A 10,719-nucleotide genomic window follows, 5' to 3' on the forward strand; every position below is an offset into this window, starting at 1 on the left:
TTCATTACGAAAATGTTTTCTTACTTAAACCATAATATAAATTACACTTTTATTCAATACAAAATGTATTGGCTATATATTTCAACTGTAAATGTAATGCCCTGAGGATTGAAATGTTAATGCAGTAAATGGCTTGCCGAACTGGTTCTAATCACATGTTCTAATTTAGATAGCTAGCTAACATTCTCATCATGAATGACGTACATGGCCTGAATGATCTATCTGCGTCAACTAACTAAATAAGCCCACTAACATAATAGGCCCAGACAGTAATAGTGTTATTTTTGTATGAAGGATGAGTCCGTGTTGACTTTGGCGCCAGTCCAGCGTTTGCACATACCGTACCAGTCAAAAGTTTGGACACCTACTCATTCAAGAGTTTTTCTTTATTTTTACTATTTTCTACATTGTAGTATAATAGTGAAGACATCAAAACTACTAATGCTAAATGCGGCTGCTAGAATCTTGACTATAACCCCCAAAAATGTATCATATTACTCCAGCGCTAGCCTCTCTACATTGGCTTCCTGTTAAGGCTAGGGCTGATTTCAAGGTTTTACTGATAACCTACAAAGCATTACACCTGGGCTTGCTCCTACCTATCTTTACGATTTGGTCCAGCCGTACATACGTACGCTACAGTCACAAGAAGCAGGTCTCCTTACTGTCCCTAGAATTTCTTAGCTAATAACTGGAGGCAGGGCTTTCTCCTTTAGAGCTCCATTTTTATGGAATGGTCTGCATATCCATGTGAGAGATGCAGACTCGGTCTCAACCTTTAAGTCTTTATTGAAGACTCATCTCTTCAGTAGGTCCTATGATTGAGTGTAGGCTGGCCTAGGAGTGTGAAGGTAAACGGAATGGCACTGGAGCAACGAACCGCCCTTGTCCGTCTCTACCTGGCCGGATCCCCTCTCTCCACTGTGATTCTCCGCCTCAAACCCTATTACGGGGGCTGAGTGACTGGCTTACTGGTCTTCTTCCATGCCGTCCCTAGAAGGGGTGCGTCACTTGAGTGGGTTGGAGTCACTGACGTGATCTTCCTGTACGTGTTCGTGCCGTGGGGGAGCTCTTCGTGGGCAAAACTCGGCCTTGTCTCAGGATAGTAAGTTGGTGGTTAAAGATATCCCTCTAGTGGTGTGGGGGCTGTGCTTTGGCAAAGTGGGTGGGGTTATATCGTACCTGGTTGGCCTTGTCCTGGTCAAAAACTTTTGACCAGAAGTGTACATTTAAAAAAAAAAAAAAAGTTTTAGATGGGCTTGGTTAAAGTCACCCGTGACTGCTGGCTAATGATCTTGTAAAGTTCGCTAAGTGCCGCCGTTGTTTGCTTGTGGCAGTGTATGTACACAGCTGTGATGATAACACACATGAATTCCCTTGGCATATAGTGGGTTTGTCATTTTAGCACCTCCTGGTCAGGTGAACAGGAGCTCGCAATGTTTTCAACTACTGTACACCAGAAATTGTTTGAGGAAAGATTCCGCTCCCCCCAAATCTTACCAGAAGCCGCCGTTCGACCCTTTCGGAATATGGAAAAGCCTTTTGGTTGAATTGTAGAGTCGAGTGTGATGTCCGTAAACTACATTTGAGGAAAAACAAGACACAGCATTTCCTGATGACCCTCTGCGATTAAAGCCATGCTCTGAGTTCACAAAGTTTATTTTCCATACTAGGAAGAGTAGGCCATGTAGCCTGTCTTTTCAGCCTAGTTTTGAGTCCCCCTTTCTTCTTTGCTGGTGTTGCATTAGGTCATCTCGGCCAGGAGCAACAGGAGCCCATGTACTATTCCTGACCTGGTAAACTGAGTGTGTGTAGCTTCCAATTGATTATCCGAGTGTTTGTCGTTCGTAGGAATTTATTGCACAAACATTCTGAGCTAACAAAGTAATAATTAACACAAAAAAAGTCATAAAGCAAAGTCGAGCTGGAATCGGCAATAGACGCGCACCGACATCTTGTTACCAGACTGCCTTACTTACATTATCTCCCGTGATGATGATGATGATGATGGTCTTTATTTAACCAGTTAGAAATGTATTTCTGTGTCATGTAGCATGTAGCAGTTACATGTCTGCCTGTCATGGTCCGTCCATACCACCACTGCTGGTAGTGAATCAGGCAGCAGGGCTAAGCCAGGTGCAGACAAAGCAGGCAGTTACAGTTAGGAGGGAGGGTGTTGGGGCAGCCACAGCACCACCACTCTGGGCCTGGTGCCCATGATGTGATCCAGAGAACAGAGGTCTGATTGACCAGGCCTGACCAGCCCCTCAGGCTCCCATCAATGACCCGTTTGAAAGGTCAGGCAGGCAGGCCACTGTCTGTACGGTAGGGGCTCTCCGCTCTTGTCATGTGAGGTCAGATTCCATTCCCATGGCCCACCCGGTAGTGGCAGAGAGTGGCAGAGCCGGTTGGTCACTAGTCGTCTTTAGCTTTCTTTAGCTCTGGTCCAGGTCACATTCTTTCCTTACCCTCTTGGATCTAACCGCTGATAAGTGTCAATGTCTGGGTTTTATTGGAATCTAAAAAATGACTGGTGTTACTGGAATAAGATCATCCATCGCCTGCTGGATTTTAGTTTTTGGGTTTGAATATTTTAGAAACATGAATTTAAGTTCCATTTAATTGTTTTGAGAGTTTTAAAATACGATACCTCGTTGAGGATTTATCTTGTAAAGTTTCACCTTTTGAACTTCGCAAGGAACTTCAGGACTCGTGGATTGGGTCCAACACTAACAGAGAAGCTGGAATGTTGTTTGTATCCGAGTGAGGAGCTCCGGTCCTGTGCCAGTTCAATTATGGCCAGGCTAGGTGTGGTGAGGGTCATCCCCCAGGACTGGTAATCCCTCCCTGGGAAGCATGCTGCTGGTGGACAGGCTGGCCATGGGGCTGGGGCCCTGGGCTTGGCTGGACAAAGGGGGCTGGTGCAGGGCCTGCCAGGAGTGTGAGCGCCGCTACTTGACGCTAGAGGAACCAGACGGTGTGTTGAGTTCTTCAGACGGGGGAAGGGGTGGTGTGTAACCTATAAGAAGTCCAGTTTCTTGTATGCAGTTATTTTGCGTCTCAAAAAGTTGGGTGGTTGGTGGTATCTTTTTGTAGCTTGTATGACGGCAGCTCTTTGAAGTAGACGGCATCAATGTGGTTGTTGTACATTTGGCCCATGTTGTATAGCTGTATTGGGTGAATATTAGATCTAAAGATTTGACGGTGTGTTTGTGTCCACATCGAGGGTGAATCTGCCTATGGGATAGGCCTATATTGGTGATGGATGCCTATGGGATAGGCCTATATTGGTGATGGATGCCTATGGGATAGGCCTATATTGGTGATGGATGCCTATGGGATAGGCCTATATTGGTGATGGATGCCTATGGGATAAGCTTATATTGGTGATGGATGCCTATGGGATAGGCTTATATTGGTGATGGATGCCTATGGGATAGGCCTATATTGGTGATGGATGCCTATGGGATAGGCCTATATTGGTGATGGATGCCTATGGGATAGGCCTATATTGGTGATGGATGCCTATGGGATAGGCCTATATTGGTGATGGATGCCTATGGGATAGGCCTATATTGGTGATGGATGCCTATGGGATAGGCTTATATTGGTGATGGATGCTTATGGGATAGGCTTATATTGGTGATGGATGCCTATGGGATAGGCCTATATTGGTGATGGATGCCTATGGGATAGGCCTATATTGGTGATGGATGCCTATGGGATAGGCCTATATTGGTGATGGATGCCTATGGGATAGGCTTATATTGGTGATGGATGCTTATGGGATAGGCTTATATTAGTGATGGATGCTTATGGGATAGGCTTATATTGGTGATGGATGCCTATGGGATAGGCTTATATTGGTGATGGATGCCTATGGGATAGGCCTATATTGGTGATGGATGCCTATGGGATAGGCCTATATTGGTGATGGATGCCTATGGGATAGGCCTATATTGGTGATGGGTGCCTATGGGATAGGCCTATATTGGTGATGGATGCCTATGGGATAGGCCTATATTGGTGATGGATGCCTATGGGATAGGCTTATATTGGTGATGGATGCCTATGGGATAGGCCTATATTGGTGATGGATGCCTATGGGATAGGCCTATATTGGTGATGGATGCCTATGGGATAGGCCTATATTGGTGATGGATGCCTATGGGATAGGCTTATATTGGTAATGGATGCCTATGGGATAGGCCTATATTGGTGATGGATGCCTATGAGGCTACATTGGCGGTGTTCCTTCACGCTCCTTCTCCTTTGGCCCTGGTTGAGATGAGAGATGGGCGCAGCCTGGGATGTTGGAAGGAACTAGGGCAGTGGCTTTTAAATTTAGCTCCACAAGCCCCACGGCTGCAGGCAGAGAGCAGCTTTGCACTCTGAGCTGTTTTGGGCTCGGCGGGCCAGGGTTGGGCGGCGTTGGAGATGCTGCTCTACTCAGCAGTTAACAACTTTCACACTTTTCTTTTAAAAAACAGGCCATGTCAGAAAGGGAGGGGGAGAGAGACGTCCTCATTCCTAGGAGCCGTGTTGTTCTAGTGCCATAAGTGTCTTTGGGACTCTTCATAATGCTGCAGTGGTCTACTTGTTGATGATACGTAACTGGAGTATCTCAGGAAGCTGAATTATTGTTTTAAACAAATTTGTTGCACCATAATCAGAAGTTTAGGTACATTTTATCCATTGTGATGATGAGGAAGATCATGGTGAGATGGAGGAACATGATGACTAATGAAGTGCTTCATAACATATATTTATCCATCATGTAATACCTAAGCTTGTGTTGTTGCAGATGAGCCGGCTAGCCCTAGTGTTGACCATGAGGCCACGTCCATTCCTGCTTCCGCTGTGATATCTGTCGCTCCAGCCATAACTACAGCCCCCCCTAGCCCAAGCTCCTCCCCGTACCCTCTCATGCGCCGACAGCTGTCACATGACCAAGGTAAGAGGCACTCTGGGGGCGGGGCTCCTGGTTGTCATGGTTAAGGTGCAAATACAGTACTGTCAGTTGCTGTGTTGTCAATGCCGTTGTTGTTTTAGTCATTGGTGGCATCTGAAACACTACGTATGCAGTGCACTACTGTTGACCAGATCCCCAATCCCCATAGGCCCTGGTCGAAAGTAGTGCGCTATATAGGGAATACTACAGTGCCATTTCAGCCGCATCCATTGCGTTGTTACTGTCTTGATGTTTCTGCCACATAATAGATGTGCCACATAATAGATGTGACAGAACTCGGTGCTGGAGTTTTCTGAGGAAGCATGACATTGACCCAGTTCTTTATACAGGCTTGAAAGCAGCTAGGATGTCTCCTCCATCAGTGCTAAATCACTTCAGAGTATAATTGGCTCTGCATTTGATATTAACACAATTCTGCCCTGTGATATTCAGCCCTAAAGCTACCTCAGAGAACACCACCACTGACCCTCACCAATAACTCTCTGCTATGCCACATTACTCTGTCTACACGCTCTAAAAAACACTGTCGTTGTGTTTGTCCCGGTCTCAAGAGTCTCTCAGAAATGCTATTCTGGATTCTGATGCCGAGACCAAACAAGAGCGGTCCAAATCCTGCGACGAGGGTCTAGATAACTACAGAGAGGAAGGCAGAGGGTGAGTCCCTTTTTAAATTTGGAGATGTGGAATTTGGTCTCATTTTCTACTTGATACTGTTCGCCAATGTTTTTGGTTCATCCTCCTAATATCAATTATTTGTCTCCCTTCTCCTCTATCTCTAGCCGGTCAAACAGTAAACACATGCCCAGTCTGAGAGGTCTGAGGAAGGTGAGGAAACCGCTCCATACAGGGTTTATCTTTATAACAACTTTAAATGGGTTATAGCAGTTCTATAAAGGTTTAACTAAGCCATGTTGGCTGTGTTTATACAGCCAGTATAATGGCTACCCAATACGGTAATATCTATCCCTAATCAGAGTGCCTAACGGTGGGACGTGCTGCTACTTTTATGCAACTGGTTTGAAAACAGTCTGTACTTTCCCCGTGCTTTTGAAAGGTTTCCTAATCACATTGACAGGATGTGTTGTATGGTTTCCTGGCTTTGCCTGAATCATCTTGATTTCTTCAGCCATAATGAACTCACCTGTCTGTGTGATTTTGTTACACTAGTCAGACAGGCTTTGATGCTCCCCAAATACCAGTAGAAAAGGACTCCCTGGGGATTTGAGCTATTTTCTTTAAGACCACAGGCTCTCTTCCTGCTGAGTGTGTGTGTGTGTAGGCTCTGGATGGACACAAGTCATCTGATGACTCCGGTTCCAGAAGGGACTCCTCTTCAGATGTATTTAGTGACTCTTCTAAAGAAGGCTGGCTCAACTTCAGGCAGATCAACACTGAGAAGAGCAAGGTATATTTTCACACTTCTACCCTTGTCCAACTGCAAAATCACATGGAGCTCTACTTCGCTGGTTTGGTTATGTATCCACCATAGTTGCTGGAAAGGACAATGTGAAACAAAAATATCCACAATTGTGTGAAAAGGTTATCACGCACACCCGCCCACACTGTGCTAACTCTTTACATCTTCATGCAGGTCCTTAACTCAACATTTCGCTCTCTCTCTCCCTCCGTTTCTTTTCTTTCTTTCTCTAGCGTGGGGGTTCGAGGTCGTGGAAGCAGATGTACGCCGTGCTGCGAGGCCACGGCCTCACGCTTTACAAGGACAAGAAGGACGGCGTCTCCCACGCTTCCTCCCACTCCCAGTCCGACGACGACCCACAGCCAATCAGTGTCAAGGCCTGCCTGATTGACATCTCCTACAGCGACACGAAACGGAAGAACGTGCTGCGTCTGACCACGTCAGACTGCGAGTATCTGTTCCAGGCTGAGGGCAGGGATGACATGCTGTCGTGGATCCGAGTCATCCAGGAGAATAGTAATCTGGATGATGAGGTGGGTTCTGCCTGGCAACACTGCAGTACTGTGTTACTAAGCTCATCATATGATTATAAGCATTTCGCTGCGCCTGCGATATCATCTGCAAAACTGTACACAACTAATAAACGGTGATTTGATTTTTATACTAATAGGTCTATCCCACATTTGATTATTCTTTGCTAAGCCCATGTTTTTATCCAAAGGGACTTGCATATAGTAGCTAGAATTTTACTACCCACATTTTTGTCAGGTCCTACCTAAACTGCAAGGCAGAAGTGTCAAATGCCAGTGTGCTATTTTACAGCCATCACTTGTGAATAGCCTCGTCTGCATCGGGGCTCAGGCTACACATCTTCTATTTCATTTACACTAGTCATTCTCACTGTCTTTGGTCACTAGTGGAAGCAATAGCTTTTGGGCTGAGAGACTCCCTTTTGTTAAACATTATTCTCCTTGGTTTTATGGCAATGAAGTTTGTCTCGGTTGCGTTTGGTGTCCTGTTTTAGAATCTCTACTAGAGCCTATTTATAATATCAAACCATTTTAACGTTTGATTTCTCATGCTTACTGTATGTAGGATCACTAGGATACAAAAAATACAAACATCTCCTGCTGGACCCTAACAAGAATGTGTTTTTTTCTTGGCTTAATGTTAACTTGTCTGTTGGCTGTGAAATGAGCTAACAGTGTGCTTGCTTGTTCAGCTGTTTGCTCCCTCTCAGTTAGCCTTCGGTCTTTGTCTGTGGTTTCAGTCTCCCACAGAGTCTTTCATTAATGGGGAGAACCCATGACTTCCTAAATAGCTCAAACAGGATTCAGTGTGGTTAACTACTAAATCCTATTCACTTAGAACTATTTAAAAAATATATATATATATAATATATTTTTTTGATAAGACAACATATACTTGAGAAATCTGAATGTGCTGGTAGTCCAAAGGTTATGTGAGGTTACTGCTCAGCCATTAAAAAAAGTTAGGGTTAATTAACATCCATGATTTTTCATTTCCAAAATCGTTAATTCTGTTTGTCCTTAGCTTGTGTTCCAGTTATGTGAAAACTGATAGTTTGTTGTCCATTTATATGTTTCAGAATGCTGGTATAACCAGCCAGGACCTGATCAGCAGAAAGATCAGAGAGTACAACACCATGATGAGGTATGCAGCAACACACACACACACCATCTTTATATGACCCACAATGCAACATAATTTTACACCCACTTATGCACAAGTCCTCAAATTCACATATTGTATAATTGAATGTACGATGATAATATGACCTTTTTTGTGTTTGATCCAGTGCCCCCAGCAGCAAGACTGAGCCCTCCCCCAAAACCTCCCGGCAGTCCCTCAGTATCAGACACACCCTCCTGGGGGTGAAGGGAGATGGCAAGGGCCAGAGCCCCCACTCACCCAAAACAGGAGAGAGAGGTAAGGTCATTATTACAAGAAAGAAGTTACTGGAAACAATGAACGCAGACCCCCCCCCCCCACCCCCCAGACACCGTGCTGCTCAGCTTCATTTAGTAAACAAAAGTAAAACAATAAGTCATGTGCCTGGGGTGACCAGTGACCTGTTTCACCTTTTATGGATCTCGGCTTTAAAGCAAGGGATTACATTCACCACAGGTAGACATGTTGTGTCCTATAAACACAGCTGAAAAGCAGGGCATGATGACGTTTCTAGCTATACTACACAGGAAAGTTGCACATCACACAAGAACAGGAGACAATAAATAGGGTAGGATTATACGTGGAAATACAGTATGTTATTGAAAATGTTTATCTTTGACTGTCTGCACAAGCAGCTGTTGACCTTCCAGCAGCTAGTGTGGTTTGAGTGTGTATCTGTAGTGTGGATTATCACTCAGATGGCTGCTTTGTGTGTGTTCTGTCAGATGAATCCAGTCCTCCACGGGATAAGGCTGCCTGGAGGAGGGGCATCCCCGGCATCATGAGGAAACCCTTTGAGAAGAAGAGCACTGCTGGGGTAACCTTTGGGGTGCGCCTCGATGACTGCCCACCTGCACAGACCAACAGGGTAAGGGAGAGCGAGGGAGTGTGTGTTTACATGTGAGAGAAACATGGAAATGATGATGTTGAATGAATTATGTGTTTTGTTGCCCTTTGATGGTTGAGTAGTGTGATCTTTAAGAGAAACTTCCTCTAGACACTATTTGGGTTGTTTTTCCAGTCTCCCTACATAAGGGGTGTTTCAGACATAATTATGCACCATAGTGCACTTCTCTTCTTTCTTTTTTGCGCCAAGAGGCCTGCTTTCCGATCTAAAAATGAACGGAGTCATATTTTGTAGCAGTTATTGTGGCCTTTGTTTCTCTGATTTGCACAGTCATGCTAGCTGCAAGTAGAAATGGTTGTTCTTGTTCAATAGAGCCATTGGACTTGTCTCAACAATGTTCTTATCTGCCTCAACATAGCAGGATATCTAGGTTGACTCATTTTCCCCGGCTTTGTAAAGACTACAGCCTGACGGGAGTCCTACTTCCTTGTCCAATTGTGTTCTGCTTCTGATGGCTGCGTCTGATGATTTTGTCTTTCCAACAAGTGCTGGACGGCAAAACCGTTTTTGATGTTATTTTACATAGGGTCACACAGCCCTATTCATTTGAGCCAGAATACAGTGAATAGGAGTTGAGGCACCAACAATAACAATTGCATGACCAGCAAGCAGCGATGGGAAGCCTCGGTCAGACTCTGACCGGTGGTGCCTAAGTGGTTGCTGTCCAGCCATGCCGACAGAGGAATGTCTGTGCTGCAACAAATTAGATCGCAGACAGTTCTTACTAGAGAGAGTCACTGCAGACCTCATGGCTTGTGTGTGTGACAGACCATCAAGGATTTGACGCACATATGAATAGAGGGGTGCTGGAGATGTTCTTCAGAACCTCCATGATCAACTGGGGGCGGCAGCCTTGTCCAGCTGGACTAGGAGAGCAAATGCCAAACGAGTAAGTGGTTTTGCTTTCTGTAGCTAGCTAGCAATATGAGCTCTCTTTTTACATGAGGCAGTGTTGTTCAGTACAGTGTAACTTTGTGATTGATTCAGCCATAACGGGGCTTGCTAGTACCACTACAATCCATGTTGAGTTAGCTAGCTTTGTTTGCTATACCCCAAAAGTACTGTAGCCTAATGTTATAGCTAGCTAGCTAATGTTAACTAGCTAGCTAGCCTCAGTGCACCTTATTTGGAACAAAACTGGATAAATGTTGTGATAACAAAGAGTAAAGGAATGACTTTGGCTTTGACTCATTAGTCTTTGAGTAAATATACCTGTGTGTTGTAGGTAGCTATCTAACGTTTCTGTGAGTGTCAATGTAAATAGTCCGGGAGGCCATTTGACTAATTGTTCAGCAGGCTTATGGCTTGAGCATAGAAGCTGTTGAGGAGCCTTTTGGTCCTAGACTTGGCGCTCCGGTACCGCTTGCCATGTGGTTGCAGAGAAAACAGTCTACGACTTGGGGGACAATTTTTTGGGCCTTTCTCTGACACCTCCTAGTATATAGGTCCTGGATGGCAGGAAACTTGGCCCCAGTGATGTACTGGGCCGTACGCAATTCCCTTTGTATTACCTTGCGGTCAGATGCCGAGCAGTTGCCATACCGGGCGATGATGCAACCAGCCAGGATGCTCTCGATGGTGCAGCTGTAGAACTTTTTGAGGATTTGGGGACCCATGCCAAATCTTTTCAGTCTCCTGAGGGGAAAAGATGTTGTCATGCCCTCTTCACGATTGTCTTGGTGTGTTTGGACCATGATAGTTTGTTGGTGATGTGGACACCAAGGAACTTAA

General features: G+C 45.1%; 1 protein-coding gene across 2 annotated transcripts in view; it reads left to right on the forward strand.

The window, feature by feature from the left end:
- The window catches only part of LOC139376122 (rho GTPase-activating protein 21-like), an 83,597-nt gene that overhangs the window by 54,352 nt on the left and 18,526 nt on the right, over positions 1-10,719 (forward strand). For both annotated transcript variants that reach the window (XM_071118328.1, XM_071118329.1), the window contains exons 9-16: positions 4,805-4,954; positions 5,524-5,626; positions 5,752-5,797; positions 6,252-6,377; positions 6,623-6,922; positions 7,999-8,063; positions 8,209-8,339; positions 8,807-8,949. In XM_071118328.1, coding sequence (XP_070974429.1) covers positions 4,805-4,954; positions 5,524-5,626; positions 5,752-5,797; positions 6,252-6,377; positions 6,623-6,922; positions 7,999-8,063; positions 8,209-8,339; positions 8,807-8,949 — 1,064 coding nt within the window. The remainder of the gene's footprint in view (positions 1-4,804; positions 4,955-5,523; positions 5,627-5,751; positions 5,798-6,251; positions 6,378-6,622; positions 6,923-7,998; positions 8,064-8,208; positions 8,340-8,806; positions 8,950-10,719) is intronic.

Source organism: Oncorhynchus clarkii, chromosome 20 (assembly GCF_045791955.1).
Source record: "Oncorhynchus clarkii lewisi isolate Uvic-CL-2024 chromosome 20, UVic_Ocla_1.0, whole genome shotgun sequence".
NCBI classification, from domain to species: domain Eukaryota; kingdom Metazoa; phylum Chordata; class Actinopteri; order Salmoniformes; family Salmonidae; genus Oncorhynchus; species Oncorhynchus clarkii.